At 42.6% G+C, this 24,812-nt stretch overlaps 1 protein-coding gene across 12 annotated transcripts in view; it reads right to left on the bottom strand.

Moving 5' to 3' along the window:
• The window catches only part of REPS2 (RALBP1 associated Eps domain containing 2), a 256,482-nt gene that overhangs the window by 134,432 nt on the left and 97,238 nt on the right, over window positions 1-24,812 (bottom strand). For 8 of the 12 annotated variants that reach the window (XM_002719927.6, XM_051827618.3, XM_051827619.3 and 5 more), the window contains exons 4-5: window positions 22,751-22,877; window positions 17,195-17,292 (exon numbers count right to left, since the gene is read on the bottom strand). In XM_002719927.6, the coding sequence (XP_002719973.1) occupies window positions 17,195-17,292; window positions 22,751-22,877 (225 nt within the window). The remainder of the gene's footprint in view (window positions 1-17,194; window positions 17,293-22,750; window positions 22,878-24,812) is intronic. The other 4 variants (XM_008272394.5, XM_051827621.3, XM_008272393.5 and 1 more) reach the window with 1 other exon arrangement.

Raw genomic sequence — 24,812 nt, 5'->3', positions numbered from 1 at the left:
GCCAGTAGAGTCTAAGAAGCAGTGCTGTAGGACACATAGGGCAAGGCAAGGAGAAGGAAAAACATTTGCAAAGACATCAAAACATGAGGCAAAATGCCCTTCCCCAGAAAGTAGCTCCCTTGGACTAAGTATAGCTAGAGCAGGTTGCCAGTGCATCATGGGTATTAGTGAAGCTGCTTCAAAATGGTCCAGACAGAAAAGAGGGCACAGATCATGAAGGCTCAATACACCAAGTTAAGGGATCTGCACTGCATCTAAAAGACAATAGGGACTACTGATAAATATTTTTTAAAGGTTTATTTATTTATTTGAAAGGCAGTTACAGAGAGAGGGAGAGACGGAGAGGTCTTCATCCACTGGTTCACTCCCAAATGGAACTGGGCCTATCTGAAGCCAGGAGCCAGGAGCTTGTTCCAGGTCTCCCAAGTGGGTGCAGGGGCTCAAGGACTTGGGCCATCTTCCACTGCTTTCCCAGGCACATTAGCAGCGAGCTAGATCTGAAGAAGAGCATCTGGGCCTTGAATCGGCACTCAGATGGGATGCTGAACCCACATGCAGAGGCTTAACCTACTACGAAAAGGCATGGAGAAATGAGGGTGAATGCACTAGGGAGTCCTGGCCATCTAAGTACAGAATGTGGAAAACCTTCACTTTTGGACTCTAAGAGGCTTCAACTTCAGCTTCACTAATTTTATTGGCTGGACAGAGTTATTTGCTTCTTGGTGCTGAATTTGAGCTCTGGCAGTGTTTTTAAGAAAATAAATAAATAACAGGAAGGAAGGAGAGACAGAGAAATTTCCCACTCTGCTTAAGTCACATATATATGGTTCATTATACAGTTCTCTAGACGCAAGAGAATTGGACTTGCTTATATTTAAAACATTCAGCCCCTTGGTTTTGTTTCAAAAGAAATGCAAATATTTGGCATTGTGAGTTGCTATCTCTGGGGAAAATAGGCTGTTTATAATGAAAGAGACTTCAAAAGGCTCATTAAAAAGTAATATTACTCATAAAATCCCAAAAGGTGACATTTACCCCTGAAGTATCTTAAAACTCAAGTAAAACTGAATAATATGAATTACAAGGAGGCACTGTCAGGGAGAAGGTGAAAGGGGTATGTATACTGTTTCAACCAAAGAAGAAAATACAGTCAGTTTCTGTTTAGAACATAGCCTCTTCCTGAGAGAGCAGCCATTTCACCCAGAAGAGTGTCATGATCTTTTAACAATGTCCTTCTGGTGCCTGGCCATGCAAACCATGTAGAGTAACAAAATCTCTTACCAATACCGTGGTGAACAAGGGAGGGCATTTCCTGTGACAAAAATAATTTGATAGGGAATGGCACTGTGGTGTAGCCAGTAAAGCTGCCGCCAGCAGTGCTGGCATCCCATATGGGTACCGGTTGGAGTCTCAGCTGCTCCACTTCTGATCCAGCTCTCTGCTATGGGCTGGGAAAGCAGCAGAAGATGGCCCAAGTCCTTGGGCCCCTGTACCTGCGTGGGAGACTCAGAAGAAGCTCCTGGCTCTTGGCTTCAGATCAGAGCAGCCCCGGCTGCTCATTGCGGCTAACGGCAGAGTGCATCAATAGATGGAAGAACTCTCTCTCTCTCTGCCTCTCCTTCCTCTCTGTGTGTAACTCTGCCTTTCAAATAAATAAATAAATCTTTAAAAAATAATTTAAGTAGGAATACCATGCAGTAATCACTGGTCAAAACATGATCTTATGAGCACAGATGTTAGAAAATTCAGCTACCCTAAAGAGAAAAAATGCCTAACAGCCTGGTAAGACTACTCCATGTCCCAAGTGAATATATTGATGTGCTTAAAGAAAGATCATGGGAGTTGGTCACTCATGGGGCTGAGAAAAAAGGCAGAGGAAATGAGAAATGAGAACAGTGCTGCTCTGTGGGATTATAGTGCACCCCTCCAATAATTCACATCTCACCATGCCTGGTGAAGAGGTGTCCTGAGTGGCTGTCCAACCAGAAAGAGCATTTTCCAGCCTCCCTTCCAGTTAGCTGCAGGTATGTAACTGAGTCACAGTCATTGCAGTGTGAGCACCCACGACTCTCTCCACTTGCGGACATGACTACCACTCCAAGGCAATTCTCTACACTCAGCCTTGTCTGCCTGCTGAACGAGGGTGACAGGGTCTGAGGACAGAAGACATTCTGGTGCCTGAATCATCATGTGGAAGAAAAGTCACCTGCCAGCCAAACTGTTCTACAAGTGAGAAATACTCTTCCTGTGTCAAGTCATCAAAATGTGGGGCATATCTGTCATAGCAGCTGCTTCCCCAACTAATCTACCTTTCAAGCAAGACCAAAGGAAAGGAAAATCTGCCCCACACCAACAACTGTGAGTTTAGCATTAGAGGTGGAGGCCTAAGGCCATTTTAGTTTTCTAATTTGACTATCTAATGATATTAGACCATTGTGAGCCCAAATTACTGCCCAATTAATTATAAGCTGACTGTCCACATAGACAATCTACAGGAGCACAATGTTGCTGCATTTTTACAGCAGTCTTTCCCTGTTGGGTTAATATGGGACCATCTTTCATGGGTTTGAAGGAGATTACCAGGGAAGAGGTACAGAGTGAAAAAAGAAAAGAGGGCCAGAGTAAAAGCATAGGAAAACTCTTACATGAGAAAGAAGAGAAGGAACTAGAAAGGGAGAGGGAGAGGCCTCAGCAATTTTTTTTTTGACAGGCAGAGTTAGACAGTGAGAGAGAGACAGAGACAAAGGTCTCCCTTCTTTCCGTTGGTTCACCCCCCAAATGGCCACTACAGCCGGCGTGCTGCGCCGATCTGAAGCCAGGAGCCAGGTGCTTCCTCCTGGTCTCCCATGCGGGTGCAGGTGCCCAAGGACTTGGGCCATCCTCCACTGCACTCCCAGGCCACAGCAAAGAGCTGGACTGGAAGAGGGGCAACCAGGACAGAATCCAGCCCCAACCGGGACTAGAACCTGGGGTGCCAGCCCCGCAGGCAAGGGTTAGCCTATTGAGCGGTGGCGCCGGCCATCAATTTTGTTTTAACGTTAAACCAATTACACCAAGGTCAGTACATCTTGTTTATGCTCTCTCACCCCATCCCACTATAATAATAAGGCCCATGAGGGCAGGAAACTTTGTCTATTTGATCACTGATGAATCACCAGTGTCCGCAAAAGTGCTAGGGACATAGGAAATACTCATAAAGTATTTTCTGAATAAATTAAAAACAAACAAATGATTGGACATACTGTCAATCCCAATCAAGAGACAGAAAGCTCTCCTATGACTGAAACTGAACTTTATGTGCATTTATCAAACTGTATCACCTTTCCCTTACCTATGAAGTTGGAGAACTTTTTAAAAATCCTTTTGTAACTTTTTGTAGTAAAATAATTATAGATTCATAAAAACTTACAAAAAATAACTTCTCTGTTGTCTGTACAAAGTTAGCTTTAGGGGGCTGGTGCTGTGGCATAAAAGGTTGGACCTCTACCTGCGGCACCAGCATCCCATATGGGCACTGGTTGGAGACATGGCTGCTTCACTTCCAATCCAGCTCCCCTGCTGCTGGCCAGGGAAAACAGTGCAAGATTGCCCAGGTCCTTAGGGCCTTGCACCCATGTAGGAGACCCAGAGGAAACCCCTGGCTCCTGTCTCCAGCCCATCCCAGCCTCAGCCATTGCAGCCATTTAGGGCGCTGAATCAGTAGATGAAGGACCACTCTCTCTGTCTCTCCCTCTGTCTGTAACTCTGCCTTTCAAATGAATAAATAAATAAATCTTTAGAACTAAATAAATAAAAAAGTTACTTTTAATCAAATACTAACAGAGCGATATGAATCTTGTCATTTTCTTCACGGAAATAACACACAAAAATGGCTTTAAACACCTATTACCAAACCCTTTGAGAGATCTAATTTCAACAGCTAAGAAGGCTGATTAACCAACAATAGGAATCTCTCTGAACCTAATGTGCCACACAGAGTCACTGCTTATTAAAATAAACTAACGTTATGCCCTAAATAGCACTCGGACCTCAGAATCAGCCTTTAAGGCATTCGTATCTGGATAAAAAGCCCATAAGAGTTTCGCAGGCATGGAAAGCCAAGACACTCTGGCAAAAAAAAGTGACCTAAATGAAAGATCTCTGTGAGTGAGATCCCAGCAGAAAGAACGGGCCATCAAAGAAGGAGGTACCTTTCTCTGAAGGGAGAAGAGAACTTCCACTTTGACTATGGCCTTGTCTAAATAAGATCAGAGTTTGTGAACTCAAGAGGCTTCCATAGCCTTGGCAGCTCATGAAAAGAGCCTTGGGTGATTACTGACATCATAAATAAGAGTGTCAGTTTTTAAATCAACAACGGGAATAAAACAAAAAAAGCAACGGGAGTGACTGTGCACTTATTCCCCATGTAGGATCGCTGTCCTTAATGTGTTGTACTATGCGAATTAACGGTAAAACTACTACTCAAACAGTACTTTATACTTTGTGTATCTGTGTGGGTGCAAACTGTTGAAATCTTTAATTAGTATGTCCTAAGTTGATCTTCTGTATATAAAGATAATTGAAAATGAATCTTGATGAAGAATGGGATGGGAGTGGGAGATGGGATGGTTGCGGGTGGGAGGAGGGTTATGGGGGGGAAAAGCCGCTATAATCCAAAAGTTCTACTTTTTTTTAACTTTTATTTAGTAAATATAAATTTCCAAAGTACATTTTATGGATTACAATGGCTCCCTCCCCCCCATATCTTCCCTCCCACCCGCACCCCTCCCATCTCCCGCTCCCTCTTCCTCTCCCATTCCATTCACATCAAGATTCATTTTCAATTCTCTTTATATACAGAAGATCGATTTAGTATATATTAAGTAAAGATTTCAACAGTTTGCACCCACATAGAAACATAAAGTGAAAAATACTGTTTCAGTACTAGTTATAGCATTAAATCACAATGTACAGCACATTAAGGACAGAGATCCTACGTGAGGAGTAAGTACACAGTGACTCGCGTTGTTGACTTAACAATTGGACACTCTTGTTTATGGCATCAGTAATCTCCCTAGGCTCTAGTCATGAGTTGCCAAGGCTATGGAAGCCTTTTGAGTTCACTGATTCTGATCGTATTTAGACAAGGTCGTAGTCAAAGTGGAAGTTCTCTCCTCCCTTCAGAGAAAGGCACCTCCTTCTTTGATGACCTGTTCTTTCCACTGGGATCTCACTCGCAGAGATCTTTCATTTAGTTTTTTTTGGTTTTGTTTTGTTGTTGTTGTTGTTGTTGTTTGGTTTTTTTTGTTTTTGTTTTGTTTTGTTTTGTTTGTTTTTGTTTTTTGCCAGAGTGTCTTGGCTTTCATTGCCTGAAATACTCTCATGGGCTTTTCAGCCAGATCCGCATGCCTTAAGGGTTGATTCTGAGGCTAGAGTGCTGTTTAGGACATTTGCCATTCTATGGGTCTGCTGTGTATCTCGCTTCCCATGTTGGATCGTTCTCTCCCTTTTTTATTCTATCAGCTAGTATTTGCAGACACTATTCTTGTTTATGTGATCCCTTTGGTTCGTAGTCCTATCATTATGATCAATTGTGAACAGAAATTGATCACTGGGACTAGTGAGATGGCATTGGTACATGCCACCTTGATGGGATTGAATTGGAATCCCCTGGTATGTTTCTAACTCTACCGTTTGGGGTAAGTCAGCTTGAGCATGTCCCAAATTGCACATCTCTTCCCTCTCTTATTCCCACTCTTTTATTTAACAGTGATCACTTTTCAGTTAAGTTTCAGCACTTAAGAAGAATTGTGTATTGATTACAGTATTCAACCAAAAGTATTAAGTAGAACAAACAAAAAAATACTAAGAGGGATAACGTATTAAGTTGTTCATCAACAATCAGGGCAAGGGCTGATCAAGTCACCGTTTTTCATAGTGTTCATTTTACTTTAACAGGTTTCCTTTTTGGTGCTCAGTTAGTTGTCACCAATCAGGGAGAACATATGATATTTGTCCCTTTGGGACTGGCTTATTTCACTCAGCATAATGTTTTCCAAATTCCTAACAGGGATCACTTTTCAGTTAAAATTTAAACACCTAAGAATAATTGTGTGTTAATTACAGAGTTCAACCAATAGTACTAGAACAAAAAAAATACTAAAATGGATAAAGTATTACATTGTACATCAACAGTCAAGACAAGAGCTGATCAAGTCACTGTTTCTCATAGTGTCCATTTCACTTCAACAAGTTTCCCCTTTGGTGCTTGTGGGGAGCAGCTCGGACTAGACTGTTACTGGAATTAAGACTTATTCTATGCATCTGCTCTCCCACAATATGGCGCTGGGAGAGAAGTAAGCAGCTTCCGCACAGCTGCCTCCAGTTCAACCAATTAACTGTAGGACTTGCTCCTGATTGGAGGAGAGCGGCGTACTCGGCGTGTGGGCGGCCGAGTTGGGATTGGCGGAGGAGGACTATAAAGGAGGAGAGAGACGGCATGCACCAGGAACATCTATGGGGAACATCTAAGGGAACCCGTGCAGCCCCTGAGAAAGCCGGCCGGCGGTGTGCCGCTCCCCTGCGGAAGTGGGGAATGCGGCCAGGGGGAACTGCCCTTCCACGGAGGTGGAAGGGATAGTAGCCAACCCGGGAAGAACCAGCAGCAAACCCGGGGAGGGCCGAGCAGACGAAAGAACAGCGCAGGGTCCTGTGTCGTTCCTCCATGAAGAGGGGGAGCGACAGGTGCTCAGTTAGTTTAGAAATTTATATTTATTAAATAAAAGTTTAAAAAATAAGGTCGGCACCGTGACTCACTAGGATAATCCTCTGCCTGCAGCACTGGCACTCTGGGTTCTAGTCCTGGTTGCTCCTCTTCCAGTCCAGCTCTCTGCTGTGACCCGGGAAGACAGTGGAGGATGGCCCAAGTGCTTGGGCCCTGCACCTGCATGGGAGACCAGGAGGAAGCACCTGGCTCCTAGCTTCGGATTGGAAATTATCACTATAGACATGGAAGAATGTTAGCCACTATGTAGTCATTACTTTGCTAAGTGCCAGGCGCCATGAGTATCTATACACATGATCTATTTGCCTTCACAACAATTCTGCAAAATAGGTCCCATTAGTCTCATTTCGCAGAATAAGAAACTAAGACTTAGGTAAGGGAAGTAGTTTCTTGAGACCATACACCTAGTAAAGAGTACAGCCAGAAAATGAACTGAGTCCAGAGTATGAACTCTTGATCATTAAGCTCTATAGTTATCTTTTTCTATTATCCATCCTGTAAAATATGTCATTTGCTTCTGTGAAAGAACTCCACTGCAATGTCTGAAGCATTGCAGCAGTTTTACAGATTGAGGCTCTGAGCCTGAGCTATGACTATGCTATATTTATATCTCCCTCCCCATCATCTAGTGTAGTTTAAGATTTGGGATGCTAGACTATTAAATTACACAGAGTACCATCTTATTTTTTACATGAAAGAATCCTGCATAGTCACACAACTCAGGCATTCGATCATTTTATTGCAATTTAGTATGTGGCACTAACACTATTTTGATCAACCTAAGAAATGCTTATTATTCAATTTTTCCATCAGGAACTAAGATCTGATGCTCCACAAGAGCATTGTTCCTTCACAATTGTCTGGATTTTGCTGTTTGTTTAGAGGAGGAAGACAGAAGAAAATGCAAAATCAGAAGAGGAGACTTTGACAAGGCTCTGGACTTGCAGTAATGCTGTAATTGCATTGCCACACACATCAAGGTCAAGGCCACTCAGGTCAAGGCTGCCTGTCTCCTCTCCACTGAGTCCTCCCATTCACACTGAAAGCAGTCTAAAGTCAGATGTTTGGACTGAATCCAAAGACTGCTTTAGATAATGAGGCTACTGATTGGAGGAGCAAGAAGAGGACATGTTCTAGAGACTTTGGTTCAAATCTAGATGGTCATTCGGATCTGGCTGAAGAGCCCATGAGAGTATTTCAGGCATGGAAAGCCAAGACACTTTGGCAAAAAAAAAAAAAAAAAAAAAACAACTAAATGAAATATCTCTGCGAGTGAGATCCCAGTAGAAAGAACGGGCCATCAAAGGAGGAGGTACCTTTCTCTGAAGGGAGGAAAGAACTTCCACTTTGACTATGACCTTGTCTAAATAAGATCGAAGTGGGAGAACTCAAAAGGCTTCCATAGCCTTGGCAACTCACGACTAGAGCCTAGGGAGATTATTGATGCCATAAACAAGAGTGTCCAATTGTTAAGTCAACAACGCGAGTCACTGTGTACTTACTCCTCACGTAGGATCTCTGTCCTTAATGTGCTGTACATTGTGATTTAATGCTATAACTAGTACCGAAACAGTATTTTTCACTTTATGTTTCTATGTGGGTGCAAACTGTTGAAATCTTTACTTAATATATACTAAATCGATCTTCTGTATATAAAGAGAATTGAAAATGAATCTTGATGTGAATGGAATGGGAGAGGAAGAGGGAGCGGGAGATGGGAGGGGTGCGGGTGGGAGGGAAGATATGGGGGGGAGGGAGCCATTGTAATCCATAAAATGTACTTTGGAAATTTATATTTACTAAATAAAAGTTAAAAAAAAACCATGCTGATCAGAAAACTCCCTTGCCTTTAGCATAATTGTCAGTTTTTAATGCTACATACATAAGTGGAGTCATCTGATGCACTTGACTGTAACTGCCTGAAGATGAAGGCCCATGTTTACAGTCCTCCGTGTACCCCTGGCACCGTGGCTGGTCCACAGAAGCTACTGAATTAATACTTTCAAATAGATGAATGGGGGATGAATATCTACCATGAACCACCACTAGAAGGACTGAAGGGGGCCAGCACAGCACTGGGACCACAGAAGCATTCAGTCAGTAGTGAGACTGTTGCTGCGTCAGGCAATTGGGGGCATGACACTACCTGCTCACCTGAGATCACGAGGAATACTGATGGGCCTAGGGTTGAAATGGAGCTGTTGTAAAGAAGGCTTCTGCACTAATAGCCTAGAATGTAACTGAGAGCAAAGGCTCCTGAGGAAAAGCCAAAAACAAGTAACACTCTCCCCTGCAGTTTTACAAAGTACTGTCCGGAACCAGGAGTTGAATCAGGTGTTTTCTATAATTGAGAAGCTAAATCAGAGGAACTCTTGTCTATCAAATTAACGTGAGCTCCAGCTATTACCAGGAAAGTTCTGGCCATCATAAGCCTTTAATGCAATGCCCTACAACTTGTGGAGAAAAGCAACATTGCTGACAATATGGAAAAAAAAGTACATGTTTGCTTTCATCAACTAGTCTTTTTTTTTTTTTTTTTTTGACAGGCAGAGTTAGACGTGAGAGAGAGACAGAGAGAAAGGTCTTCCTTCTGTTGGTTCACTCCCCAAATGGCCACTATGGCCGGTGCTGCAACGATCCAAAGCCAGGAGCCAGGTGCTTCCTCCTGGTCTCCCATGCGGGTGCAGGGGCCAAGCACTTGGGCCATCCTCCACTGCACTCCCAGGCCACAGCAGAGAGCTGGATTGGAAGAGGAGCAACCGGGACTAGAACCCAGGGTACCAGTGCTGCAGGCGGAGGATTAGCCAAGTGAGCCGAGGCACCGGCGTCATCAACTTGTCTTAACAGCACTAAATTGATGCCAGAATCCAGTGTGTACCAGCCTATCATTTTTACTCTTCCTACTGCATATCTCACTTTCTCTAAGTATGAATTTTCCAAAGCCTTAGGGAAGCACCCCAATTACTCGTAACATTTATTGAAGTAATGTATTTTCCACACACATTCTTCAATTTCTATTCCAGATACTCTCCTCTTACTTCCTGGAATCACTTTTCCTTCAATGACCCAGGATTCCTTTAATATTCTCATAACACAAAACATTTCACCTTTCATGTAGAAGTGCCTGTCAGCAAAGAAACCAAGCAATTAATGTCTCTTTCATTGTTAAGAAGTATGGGTACATAGTAAGTACATGAAAACACAACAGAAAACAGCTCAAAACGATGTATGCTGAGGAAAGGGAATTTGTGGGTCAAGTAAAACAAAATGTTTCCTTCCACAAAAATAAGAGCTAGAAAATATGAACAAGAAATATAGACAGCTGAAGGAAATAAGTACACAGGAGGCTTGATACTATGAAAAATAAGACATACCCCGCCCCCTGTGGAAATAGTGCCCATTCAGGTATCTGTGGGTCGAACAATAGACGCAGTGAAGTGGAACACCTGAGGGACCCACCAACCCATTAGCCCTTAGGAGATGCTGTAAATCCGCAGCTAGTGTTTGAAATAACATGGGGAATGAATCTGGTAAACGAGATCTCAAATCAAGAGCAAGATGCATACATACCAACAAAATACATCAAAGCAGATCTTCCTCTTACATACAAGCGCAGACATACATTCTTTCCCTTCATCCCTACCTTCTATTTTAGTCAGAGAAAGAGAGTTCAGCTGTGTAAGCAATGGTGCGAGGTACACACACACACGGTGTTGACATTTATCATCTCTAACAAAAGTGTTTCTTGGCCCTAATCTCTATCTGTAAACTAAGTAATTCAACATTATTACCATTATTGCATAATGAGCAAACCCCACTGCATGCAAGCCTCATGTACAGAACTGAAAAGAAGCTGAGGTCCCCAACCTCTTCCAGGGGCCTCAGAGGCTAAGGCCTTTCCACCAGAAATACAGCCAGAACTCCAGGTAGAATGGCAGGGTGCTGGAGGTCCCTAAACTGTTTGGCACTGCTTCATCTTTGAAGTAACAAGAGTAGTGAATATTGTAGAATATGCAGAAGACTATTAGGGTCTTCCCTATGCAAAGAAAAGAAAACATTGCAGCATGTATGTTTAGGACCTGAAAAGTGAGTATGTTTTGTTTAAAACAAAAGATATTTTTTCTAGTGAGATACAGCTGGAAGGATATTTCATTTGCCAAACCTATCTCCCCAAAATCAGGTAAAAATATATTACATGCATTTTATAAACACACACACACACACACACACACACATATATGAATATCAGTATTTGCTTGTATTTGCATAGAAAGTTCCTGGATAAAATGCAAAAGACACAAGCAATTCTGGTTGCCTCTGAGATGGGAAACCAATAATGACCAATCTCTCATCTCTCTGGCTGTTTCACAGATAAATGAGCAGATGAGCAATGAACCATTTTTAAAAGAATGAAAAAACAGAAACATCGAATGTACTAGAAAATTCTCCCACTTGACATTATCAATGGGTAGAAATCATAGATGAATTGATAAAAAGGAGAAAACAAAGAAGGCAAGATCAGGGATGAAGAGTAAGGCTCCCATGGAGAACACTGACCATACAGGTCATCACAGGAAATGACCAGAAGTTCTAACCCTTTGTGGCCAGACTATGGAGGGAGAGAAGCAGTAAGCTATTGTGACTGAAGAGATAAGCAGGAACCAGATATCAGGGCCCCATTAATCATGTTCAGGAATGGAGACAATGTGCTAAAAGCAACAAGCAGGGAGTGATAGGCTTCAATCAAGTCAGCAGGATGAGTAAATGTGTTGTTAAGATTTTTTTTGTCTTCAGTGGGGATAACAGATGGAAGAGGGCAGAAGTGGAGGCAACAAGAAAGTTAGAAGCTAATATCATAGCTCTGGGGACAAAGGATAGTGGTTTGAGCCAAGAAGTATGGAGAGATGAACATAGAAAACAATTATCTGGTAAATTAAATGGCCAGAATTTGAAAATTGGGTGGGCATAATGGATGAGTAACAAGTCAAAGACAATGACCAGACTTCTGGCCGATGCTAACTGGTGCAAGGAACGTGAAGTAGAAAGGTGAAAGCTATAGAGACACATGTTGAAAGTGACAATGGGACATTCAAGTGAAGATGTCTGGCAATGGAGATATGTGGCAGTCAACCTCCACATAGCTAAAGAGTAAGTGGAATGAGGAGTGACCTCAGGAATGACCAACATGTAAGGGAGAGGCAGAGGAAGAAGGACTGAAAAAGATTAGGAAGAAGTATCTATAGGAACAGGAGGAAAGCCAGGAGAGTATGGCATCACAGACACCAACAAATGAGAGCATCACAAGGTGGTGGTCTGTGTCAAAAGCTGCCAAGAAATCAATTTTAGATAAGGACTTATCACAAGGTAGTTTCTGATGACCCTGTGGTGCAGAGTGGAAGCAAAAAGTACAAGCCTGAGCCCTATACCAACCATGTTACCCACTATTGCCTATCTTTATTTAGGATAACCGCTGAAAAGCAAACCACAAAATGACCTCCAAACACATGATAAAAGGAGGAAGCAGGAAGGAAGATTTCTGATTTTTTTAAGAAACCACTATCAACCATTCACCAACACAGGATATGCTTGGCATCTGAAATTCCAAAGGGAAAAAAAAACCAGCATTCGAACAAAAGAAGTGAAATTCTTAAAATACTAGGCAAAAAGACAACTCATTCCAAAGTTTGAGCACTGAATTTGGCATAAGCACTTCTAAAGTGCCAACTCCAAGGGTTGCAGCAGCACTGATGGAGGTCCGTAAAGGCCCCCTCTAGGACCCAGAGGCCATGTCTCCTTCTAATCAGACAAGAAGATTTTAATACAAGCATACAGAGGAAGCTGAAAGATAGAGGGGGGATGCCATGAGCACATAAACACAGCAACATGAGGGGAATGAGTCACCCAGTGAAGCCTAGCACCATGCCCGATAAATACTAAGCCTCAACCACCAAGAACCTTCACTTCAATCCCCTCATCTTCATGACTAATTCAGCTTGGCATTTTGCTTTCTGGAACATGGAGTCCAGCCAAGCTAAGCTGACAGGCACAAGAAGGAAACCTAAGAACTGAGGAAAGGAAAATACATCTGCCATGAAGACGGCAGACTGCTGTCCTGAGCAAGAAACCTTGCTCTCCTCTTAAACAGAAGGCTATGCTCCAAACAGGAGGTGGCACCTCTACTGATGCCAAACAACATTAAGGGAAGCAGACTGTTGCAGATGGTTAAAATGAACTGTTAAATTCATTTCAAGTCATCCATGATACAGAAGAGAGAAGGAACTTGCCAAGGTCACACAGAGTTTGGCTAGACCTGGGTGAGAAACTATCTGGTTTCTTCTGGGCTATACCATGTAACCTTCTGATGGCCAACTGCTACTAAGTGCCTATGTCCACCCTCAGTTCTCACCAAAGCCCCAGAGCCATATAACCTACAGATTCAATGAGACTTCTTTGAGGTTATCTCAAAAGCTCAACTTCTGACATCCAACACTGAACTCAACACCAGTTTTACATCCAGGGCTTCCTAACTCAACAGATGACATCACCACCCATCCAGTTCCTGAGCAAGACACCAGGGAATCATGACCAGTGTTTGAACTCCAGTCCTACTCTTTCCTAACTGTGACCCTGAGGGAAATTAAATGTCCTTAAACCTCAGGTTTTATCATCTAAAAATAGGATAGCAACAATGACTAACTCATAAGATAGATAGCTGTGAGTACCTAAGAGATGATGTGTATCAGATGGTAAGCACATGAAAACTATCTGGTATATGTGGTCCCCTTTACCTTCTTGCCTGTTCCTCCATTCTCACCTGCTCACCTGCTTAACACTCATATATCTTCATTTCAGCCCAAACATTAATTTCCCCTAGATCTTTGATCACCTCTGCCCATCTAGGGTCAGTCATACGCCACCTCATTTTATATCCTCAAAGCACAGTATAATTCACATTTATATCACACATCATTATATATTTACTCTGTGATGGTTTGGTTAACAACAGCCTATAAGCTGCATGAGGGCAGGGCCTACAAGTGTTGTACCTCATTTTTGTACACTCAGCACAGTACCTGGCAATTAGTAGGTACTCACTAAGTATTAGTTGAGTGAAGAGATCGAGAAGCATGTTTGTCAGCAGAAAGGAGGACCTAGAGATTTAGAAAAGATGTCACAGGGGGCTTGCGCCACGGCTCACTAGGCTAATCCTCTACCTGCGGCGCCGGCACCCCGGGTTCTAGTCCCAGTTGGGGTGCCGGTTCTGTCCCGGTTGCTCCTCTTCCAATCTAGCTCTCTGCTGTGGCCCGGGAAGGCAGTGGAGGATGGCCCAAGTGCTTGGGCCCTGCACCCCATGGGAGACCAGGAGGAAGCACCTGGCCCCTGGCTTCGGATTGGCGCAGCGCACTGACTACGGCAGTCATTTGGGGGTGAACCAAAGGAAAGAAGACCTTTCTCTCTGTTTCTCTCTCTCTCTGTCTAACTCTATCTGTCAAAAAAATAAAAAAGAGAAAAAGAAAAGAAGTCACAGGGAACCAATCCAAGTGAGCGTCTCTAGCTGTCCCAGTCAGGGAGCTCAGTAGAAATGGTCCAGCAAACTCAGTCCTACCAGTGCAAAGCTGAGGGTTCACTGCTTCTTTGGAACCAGAACACACTATGCAGGAACCTGCACAGCCACACCCCAGAGAATCTGGGATGAATCTCAGTCCCTCCAATTCCTTCCCTAATGTAAACATCCCTCCACGATGGGTGTGATCCTCGTGTTTTAATGCGCATATTTTTGTACCACAAGACCTCTAAATGCAGCCAACTACTATATCTGAGGCCCAGCTGAAGAGACAGCTGGGGATAAAACCGAGCTCTACCAGCCCCAGGAGAGAATGGCATCTTGGTTCTTCAATGTGGTACTACTAAGGGATTTTCAGGAATGTTTTTGGCTTCTCCCACTGTTTGTTTATGCAGCAACTCCAGAACCTAATCTCCTTGTAATACGAGACTCTTGGGAGAGAAAAGTCATCAAAAGTCCAGGTCCTGATTTTGGACAGGCCTAAATTCAAATTATGACTCTGGCACTTACAAGTTATGAATGAAACCTTGGACTGTTTCAACTCTCTTGGCCACAGTCAAATCATCTATGTCGACAGTACAGCAGTATCTAGATTTTACAGTTATAGGAAATGTTAAATATAAATGCAAAAAGTGTGGCTCAATTATTATCTTTAAGAAAGTTCCTTGTTACACACCTGAGAAGATCAAGTTCTGTACCATGTCTAACACGGTGCTCCATCCCAGAAGGTATTAAGTGAGCCACAGGAACTTGTTCAGACTTTGTTTATTCTGTTCCAGATGAGCAGCCCACTTCTCTCTGGGAGTGTCTGACACCACCCTTCTATTTTTGAGTCGAACTGCCTGTGGATAAATGATCCTTCTTCCTGTGTTACACAATTGAAATATTATACAAACTACCCCACTTCCTCTTGTCTTTAGTGTCAAACAGTAAACCCAGCTTTCTGTAATTTCTATCATATACACACACACACACTCCACCTTCTTTGACAATCTGACTCCTCTAGCACAGGACTCTGAAATAAGCCCCTAAGACAACAGCTGCAAACACACAAGAAGATGGTAACTCTACAGCCAAGGGACAACACTGCAGGGAGGGAAGCAAAGGCCTGAGTCGTGGTGTAGCTAGGAGAAACTAAGATATCACCCATTCTTTTGCCATAATATTTTTCTTACCCCTCTTACATACAGGAAACAGTACCTGCGGCTACTTATAAAGTAACTGTTCTCCAAACAGCATTGGCGTAGGCTATGTGAGAGAATATAGAACTACCACTGCATTCCAAAGCCTTACCACATGACTAGAAGCACAAAACAAATGGGAAAAAGCTAACTAGGCACTGAATGAGTAATAATAAAGAATAACGCAGAGCCAACACATGCTGATTTAGAAAAAGTGAAGCTTGGGGGCTGGCGCTGTGGCGCAGTGGGTTAAAGCCCTGGCCTGAAGCGCTGGCATCCCATATGGGTGCCGGTTCTAGTCCTGGCTGCTCCTCTTCTGATCTAGCTCTCTGTTATGGCCTGGGAAAGCAGTAGAAGATGGCCCAAGTGCTTGGGTCCCTGCATCCACGAGGGAAATCCAGAAGAAGCTCCTGGTTCCTGGCTTTGGATTGGTGCAGCTCCGGCCATTGTGGCCAACTGAGGAGTGAACCAGCGGATGGAAGCTTAATATTTACATGAGGAGGCAATTTTATATCTTCCTTATAGTGAAAAAAGAAGGCCTATCAGAACACCATTTCCCCCTGGGGCCAGCATTGTGGCAGCAGGTTAAGCAGCTGTGTGCAACACTGGCATCAGATATGGAGTGCCAGCTCAAGTCCCAGCTGCTTCACTTCCAATACAGCTCCCTGTTAATACACATTGGAAAACAGAAGATGGCCCAAGTGCTTGGATCCCTGCATTTATGTGGGAGACCCGGATGGACTTTCAGGCTCCTAGCTTCAGCCTGGCCCCACGCTGGTTATTGCAGCTATTTGGAGAGTAAACCAGTGAATGGAAAATGTGTGTGTGTGTGTGTGTGTGTGTGTATACGTGTTTCTTTCTCTCTCTCCCTCCCTCCCTCCCTTTCAAATAAATAAATCTTTAAAAAAAAATCCAAGGAGCTGCTGCTGTGGTGTAATAGGTAAAGCCGCTGCCTGCAGTGCCGGAATCCCATATGGGCGTTGGTTCGAGTCCTGGCTGCTCCACTTCTCCACTTCTGATCCAGCTCACTGCTATGGCCTGGGAAAGCAGTAGAAGATGGCCCAGGGGCTGTCACTGTGGCCCACTTGGTTATTCCCCGGCCTGCAGTGCTGGCATTCCATATGGGCGCTGGGTTCTAGTCCCGGTTGCTCCTCTTCCAGTCCAGCTCTCTACTGTGGCCCTGGAGGGCAGTGGAGGATGGCCCAAGTACTTGGGCCCCCGCACCCACATGGGAGACCAGGAAGAAGTACTTGGCTCCTGGCTTCGGATTGGCGCAGCGTCAGCTGGGGCAGCCATTAAGGGAGTGAACGAGTAGAAGGAAGACCTTTCTCTTTGTCTCTCTCTCTTTCACTGTCTATAACAAGGAAGGAAGGGAGGGAGGAAGGGAGGGAGGGAGGGAGGGAGATAGCCCCAAGTCCTTGGGCCCCTGCACCTGTGTGGGAGACCCAGAAGAAGCTTCTGGCTCCTGGCTTCGGATTGGCGCATCTCCAGCTGTTGTGGCCAATTGGGGAGTAAACCAGCAGATGGAAGACCTTTCTCTCTCTGTCCCTATCTTTCTGCCTCTCCTTCTCTCTCTGTGTAACTCTGACTTGCAAATAAATAAAGCTTTTTTTAAAAAATCCATGTCCCCACAGTCCAAATCTTATCTCCACTCTCCCTCTGGCATAATCCCACATCATCACTCACCCGGATAAGAGAAGCCTGATGCCGAAGGGGCTTGGTTCCTGGGGGCCCTGATGAGGGTCCGTCAGGCTGGACAAGTGGCTGTCTAGCTTCGTATGGAGCTGAAACAGTAGGAGGAAAAATCAGCAAGGTATGCAAAGATTCCACCCAAAATTTATGACTTCACATTCAAACTGGTTTACAGTGTCTACGTTTCAGGGAAGAACTAGCAGAGGAATTAGAGTACAATGGAATTTTGAAAGTTTATGAAAGACTGGAATCAAAAGATAAGATTGCTTTGGTATAACACAATTTTGAGATCCACGCATGGTTTTTTCATCATTCACATTTTCCGTGAAGTTTTCTAGAACCTCTTGTTTATGCTCAAAGAGCCACGTAGGATAAGCAAACTCTGATGCTCTTGGGTGCACCTTTACTGAACAATATAAAGATATTTAACTAATTCTGCCAGTTCATGATAGAGCAGAAAAATATTTACAACAGGTTTCAATTAAGAATAGAATGTGAGGGCAGAACAGTGAGAACCTCAACTGGGATAGATAACAAGAATAGTTAGCAAAGCACATGGTGGAAGTGCTCTGATTCTAAACATCAATAAGTTCCCTACATAGCTCCCTGTTGCAAGGTCTTCCTCTCATCATCCACTGCCCAAGAAGAAAACTAATATACATTTTGAACACAATCACCATTACTGTTTATTTTTGAAAAATAAATAGCAGTCTCCCTTATCAGACAAAATGTTAAAAAGTAGAAACAACAAAAAACAAATAAGTATATATTTATCATTCTACTAGTCAATAACTAAACTATTGAAACATGATTTTGTTCCTTTAAGAGAAATTTGTAAGTCACAAAAATAAATACATTTTTTACCCCTTTTATTTCCAGAGAACTTAATGATGACCCTGACAAGATTACAGGGAGACAGTTAAACATAACCAGGTAGTATTCAGCTCTAACAGAAAGGAAAACTTATCATCCAAGTTGAAACCATTTCTCATTTCTGTGGGTTACATAGTTCAAGTTTTTGAAAACATAAGTAAGTAAAATGCTTTCTTTCTGTAGCTTTACTTAAAAATAAATCTAGGTAGAGAGCAAAGCAGCTTCCTATGGCAGCAAATATGGCATAGTTTGACCTTTTCTAGCATAATGAGGTTATACAACAATGCACATCCGGAACAACAAGCCAGGAGCCAGCATTGTAGCCCAGTAGGTTAAGCCGCCACTTGAGACCCCTACATCCCATATCGGAAGCGTCTATTAAAATCCTAGCTGCTCTGCTTCTGATCTAGCTACCTGCCAATGCCTCTGGGAAAGCAGTGGAGGATGACCCAAGTGATTTGGGTCCCTACATCTACATGGGAGACCCAGATAGAGTTCTGGGCTCCTGTCTTCAGACTGGCCCAGCCTTTGCCATTGCAGCCATTTGGGGAGTGAGTTCTCTGTGTCTCTCTGACTCCCTCCACTCTATAACTCTGTCTTTCAGTAAATAAATAATCTCTTAAAAAGAAAAAGGACAGCAAAACACTCAGATTCATTTCTGCTTTTTGTATTTCTTCCTAGTAACCAGAATACAATGACACACTAAAATACATTAACACACATTAAAATATTAAAACCATTACCTGGTAAAGCATTAAGTGAATTTTCAGAATCTGCTAAGAATAAAAATAAATAACCTACAAAATAAACCTCCACAGAGAGCATATAATCCAAATACTAAAAGTTAGTCTCTGCTGGTAGGCAGATGTCTTCTGAGAAGTAGAATTTTTAAAATCATGCCATATCAGTAGAATGCCAAATTAAACCCTTAAAATCGACTACACTCTGCTGAAATATTTTAAACACAGTAAACCATAGCATGGTCAGAATTCTAGTGTCCATGACCTTTCCCCAGGAAGCAAATCCCATGTGCTTCTCCCATAAGAAATGAGGGAGCTTCTACTACCCGGTTGAGACATATGGACCCATCTGGTCCTTGGCTCCAATCTCTCACGTACAAGGGTCTTCCCTTGGAGGAGACAAATATATCACTTTAGTAAGGCTTGGAAGAAGACTCAGCTACATATGAGTCATTTTTTGAAGAGGTAGGTTTTCCCTTCCAACTCATGGGGAGCCTTGGCTAGTTAAGTCTGCTTGTGATTGTAAAGGTAACTGTTCGAAGTCCATTTGGCCACAAATCAAAGGTATGTGATCTGATCAGTTATAGCAGTAACAAAGCTGACATTCAGTCCATCTTTGCTATGACTTCTAATTCCTCAACTGTATCTGAATCAGGAGGTATTACTTATTGCCTTGACTCTTTCTTCCCAAAGGAAATCCAAAACGTTCCACTCAATATGAAACAAATAATTCTTCAACCCCTTTGTAAGAGGTTTAATAAGGAACTAGAAGTACCATCTTTCTCCAAAGAAAGGAGTATTGAAAAAAAAACCTTGCAGATTTTATCACTCTGATGTTCAATGTCAATCTGAATGTTTTGGCAGTTTCTTATAAATCTATTCCAAAGCCCAATGATTTCACTCCTAGGTACCAGGGAAACAACAGGATATGACACAAAAAGACTAATACATAATGTTTATAGTATCCATATTCATAACAACCAGACACTGGAGACAACCCAAGTACCCGTCAACAGGAGAATGGATCATCAAATTGTGGTACCTTTTTACAATGGAATACTACTAATAAAGTGGAACAAAATACTGATATAGTAATATGAATGAATTTCAACCATTTTGCAGAGTGAAAGACAGCAGACACATAGAACTGCAGTTTTTCAGCTTATATGAAGTTCTAGAGGAGGCAAAACTAAATCAATGGTGATAAAAATCAGAACAATGCTTGCACGAGGTGGGGGCCAGGAGGGACTGAAGAGGGATATCTCTAGTATAATGGAAATGCTCTATTCTTGATCTAACTAGTAGCTACAGGGGCTTATCTGTTTATTAAAACTCAAAATGAAGGTTAAAAATGTATGAATTGTATCATATATCAATATTACTTCACTTTAAAATGTATAAAAAGGAATGAAGGCATAGACAGCCATGGCATGAATTCCTGAGAATCCAGAAAGAAGCAGGCTGCTTCTTTGCCACTGGTTGAACTCAAGCCCAGTTTGGATGGAATGAGGAAAGAATGGGGCAGGAAGTAGAGAGAGAGTACAAATACTTTATATATATATATATATATATATATATATACACACACACACACACACACATATATATATATATATATCACTAGTAGAACTCAGTGATAGACCAATTCAGCAGAACAAAAAAAAAAAATCTAAAAATCAACACCAGGTGTTTGCCCTAGTGATTAACATACCTATGGGGGCCAGCACTGTGGCATAGAGGGTAAGGCCACTGCCTGTAGTGCCAGCATCAGATATGGGCGCTGGTTCAAGTCCCGGCTCCTTCACTTCCAATTCAGTTCTCTTCTATGGCCTGGGAAAGCAGCAGAAGATGGCCCAAGTCCTTGGGCCCCTGTACCCGCATGGGAGCCCCGGAAGTAGCTCCTGGGTCCTGGCTTCGGATTGGCACAGTTCCGGCCATTGCAGCCAATTAGGGAGTGAACCAGTGGAGGGAAGACCTCTCTCAATCTCTCTCTCCCTCTCCCTCTCTCTGCCTCTCCTTCTCTCCGTGTGTGTAACTCTTGACTTTCAAATAAATAAGTAAATCTTTTATTAAAAAAAGATATCCATATTCAATGTCACAGTCCCTGGGTTGGAGTCCTGACTCTGCTCCTGATTCTGATTTCATGTTAATGAAGACCCTGGAAGGCAGTTGGTGATGGGTCAAATATTTGAATCTCTTCCATCCACATGGGAGACCCAAACTCACTTCCCTGCTCCCATCTTTGGCTGCAGTTAGGGGCCATTGTGAGCATCTAGGGATTGAACCAGCAGATGGGAATGCACTTGCTCTTTCTGCTTCTCAAATAAATAAATAAAAATTTAATTATCAATGTCCAAGGTCAAATATGATTAGAAAGAGAAAAAGCAAAACCTCACTTCTAAAAATATAGAAATCAAGTAGGGAAAACTGTAAGAGGAAAATGAAGAATTCTCAATTCTATTTAGTTGCCGACACCAATGGGATATTCTAGTTGCAGGAGAATGATTTCTTGTTAATATCCATTAGCAATATCATCTTGCATTTGCATAGGACTGAATTTCCAAATTTAAACTTATGTTCTCGCTGAATCCTCCTAACACCAACACAGGACACTCTTGGTCCACTGTAAGACAGGAGACGAAAGATTGGTTCACAGCTTACCCAATATCAAGAGTTAGTCAGGGAAACCCATACCTTCTGATTTCAACCCAAAGCTATTTCCATTATGCAAGATTACAGCCTCATTTTAGTTCAGCCTAACATATATTGTTGTTTCTGTGACCCTCTACAAGTCACCACTATTTTCAATGCATCCAAAACCTGCAGAAACTGGGTCAATTTTAGCTGTAGCCCACAAAATAAACAATGGAGGTTACAAGGATAGTCAATTCTAGAAGACCTTAAATAGTCATACCTTAAACCAGGACTATGAACCTCAGGCGGACAAGATGCTGCAGTGAATTCACAGAGTTTTAAATCTTACAGTCTGGGCAGCCAACCCTGCAAGTCATCCTGAGAACCCACTAGTGTATTTGACTGCTAACACGGCCAGCAAAGCATAAATGTGAGCAAGCAGGCAACCTCACAACCGTACATGTGAGGAACTTCTCAGCAAAATGTTATTTCTAGCATTTTCTTTATTCTTATTCCAGGACATAGCCGCTTGATATTATCCTTTATGTGTTCACTCTAAAGATAGGATTAACTCTTGTGATTTTGCATAGTCAACATTTTTTAAGAAGTTTCATAAGGGGCCGGCACCGTGGCTCACTTGGTTAATCCTCCACCTGCGGCGCCGGCATCCCAAATGGGTGCCGGTTTCTAGTCCCAGTTGCTCCTCTTCCAGTCTAGCACTCTGCTATGGCCTGGGAGTGCAGTGAAGGATGGCCCAACTGCTTGGGCCCTGCACCCGCATGGGAGACCAGGAGAAGCACCTGGCTCCTGGCTTTGGATCGTTGCAGTACCGGCCGTAGCGGCCATTTGGAGAGTGAACCAACAGAAGGAAGACCTTTCTCTCTGTCTCTCTCTCTCTCACTGTCTATAGCTCTACCTGTCAACTAAATTTTAAAAAAAAAGTTTCATAAAAGCAGTTATTACAGAAATATGTTTGGTATGTTCACAGAAAGAAATAACAATTCCAAAAAAATACAAACCCTTAACATGCTATATTCCTATTAAATATGTATGAAAGATCAAATCATCTTAATAGTTGTTTAGAAGTCTAAAGATGAAGTACTTTCTAGGACAGGAGATGCAGTATTACTGAAATGTTTAATTTCATTTTCTAAAAATCTTGCCTTGAAATATTAAATTCAGCCACACTTCCAAGTCAGAGGTCATTAAATCAGGAAGTTAGGCACCCAGTGGTGCTGCTGTTTGGTAGATTAAGGAATCTCTAAAACACTGCCTGGAACAGCTGGCCCCCAGGTCGGCTTACCTGGATGCATCTGTTCCGTGCTGTTCCGCAGTTTGCTGTAGCCATGGCTCAAGGGCACCCTCTGGTAATGAAGTGGGGAAGAAGGAGGGGAGGCGAGGGGTGACATCGTGGGAGACTGTGTTTCCTGCTTCAAAAAACCAGAGTAGAGTTCAGAGGCAACCATTTGAGAAGCCTGGCATTCAGAGCTGCAGTTAGGAAGCACAATGCAACTCTACAGATGCTGACCCAACAGATGCATGATGATTAAAAATTAGTGTCTAAGCATTTAAAAGTCTCCTTGAGAATAATGTCTCACCAGTGCTGAACCACCAAAATTACTAAAATCAGACCAAAACATTTTCAATTATTCCAACAATATTTTCCTTTGGAAAATAAAAGACACTACTCACATAGTCCCCAGTTATCAACTCTGTGTGGGCAGATTCCATTTTCTCTCATTAATAAATGAAATATATAAATAAATATGTTTAGTGCTAAATGTTCTTAGAGCTTACTATTCCAAAGTAAAATGTCAGTTTTTTTCTTAAACTGAGATTGCAAAACAATTCATTAAGGGTTATCCACTCCAATTAGCCTCCTCCTAATGCTACAGTCTGAATATGATTTGCCTCCCCAACTTATGCAGACATTTAGACCCCAAGTCTTATGCTAACAGTTAACAGATTCATGTACATGGTTGATGGATTAAGAATGGAAGCTAGATCCATTTATGTTGGGAAATGGGCCTAGTGGGAGGTCTTCAGGTCACTGGGGACTTGCCCTCAGAAGGTAGTCCTTGGGTCTAGTGTTGTGGTACAACAGATTAAGCTACTACCTACTACACCAGCAACTCATGTGGGCATCAGTTCGTGTCCTGGCTGTTCCACTTCTGATCCAGCTCCCTGCTGATGACCTGGGAAAGCAGCAAAAGATGGCCCAAGTGTTTGGGCCCCTGCCACCCATGTGGGAGACCTGGATGAAGCCCCTGGCTTCGGCGTGGGCCAGCCCTGACCACTGCAGCCATCTGGGGAGTGAACAAGTAGATGGAAGATCTCTGTGTGTGTATGCGTGTGTGTGTATATCTCCCTCTCTCTGTAACTTTTTCAAATAAACGAATAAATCTTTAAAAAAAAAAAAGGTAGTCCTCATGAGATGGTTGGTTATATAAGCCAAGTTCAGCCCACCTGTCTCTCTGCTTCCTGGCTTACCATGTGACCCTTCCCCTTCTTTTACTACGCTCATCAAACACTAGACTAATGGGACCACGTGATCTTGGACTGTGAATGTCCAAATCTATGAGCCGAAATAAACTGTCTTTCTTCATAAGTAGCTTCTTTTGGGTATTTTAGTTAAAGAAAAGCAATGAATTTACACCTAAATACTAGGATAAAAGCCTTAACAAGCTACAATTTGAATCTCAATTCATATATGGACCTGATGGCAAGGTAAGCAATCTTAACTACCTCTGGATTTCCTTCTTTTTTTTTAACCAATAGACTAGTAACTCTGGGTTATCCAAGTAACACGGAAATAGTATTTTTATCAATACAGAGACTACATAGGCTCCCTTAATTTAATAAGAAATATGTGATCTGAAATATTAAATACTCTTCTCCAAGAAAAAGAAAAACATGTTTTTGCTTTGAAGCATGACCTCATATCCATAGACTGAGTGGGCCTAGCAAAAATCCACCTTGAAGTGGAAAGATGCATCCTCATTCACACAGCCAGGGACTGGACCTGCAAATTTTCCAGGACATCAACCACTACGTGACAGTGGATCCAGGGTCTCCTATTGCTGGTAGTGGGAAAGCATACCAAAAAATATTGACCAAAAGTTCCTATGTCTTTATATACACATGTCTACATACATATCTTGAATAACTTTTTAAAAATGTGTCAGAATCATGAGAGCAAGAGCACATGGATGTTCAACAGGATGTACTATACCTCCCTTGATTATAACTATGAACTTACACAGCAACACCTCAGATATCCAATATCATCAGAATAAGCCATATCAATTAGTTTTTTCAACATAAACTGTTAGTACCCATGGTGTTTTCAAAACACTACAGTTTAA

The sequence above is a fragment of the Oryctolagus cuniculus genome, chromosome X, assembly GCF_051225735.1.
Source record: "Oryctolagus cuniculus isolate XC-2025 breed Fujian yellow rabbit chromosome X, ASM5122573v1, whole genome shotgun sequence".
NCBI classification, from domain to species: domain Eukaryota; kingdom Metazoa; phylum Chordata; class Mammalia; order Lagomorpha; family Leporidae; genus Oryctolagus; species Oryctolagus cuniculus.
The sequence above is the reverse complement of the archived record's forward strand: the minus strand, read 5'-3'. Positions and strand labels throughout refer to the sequence as shown.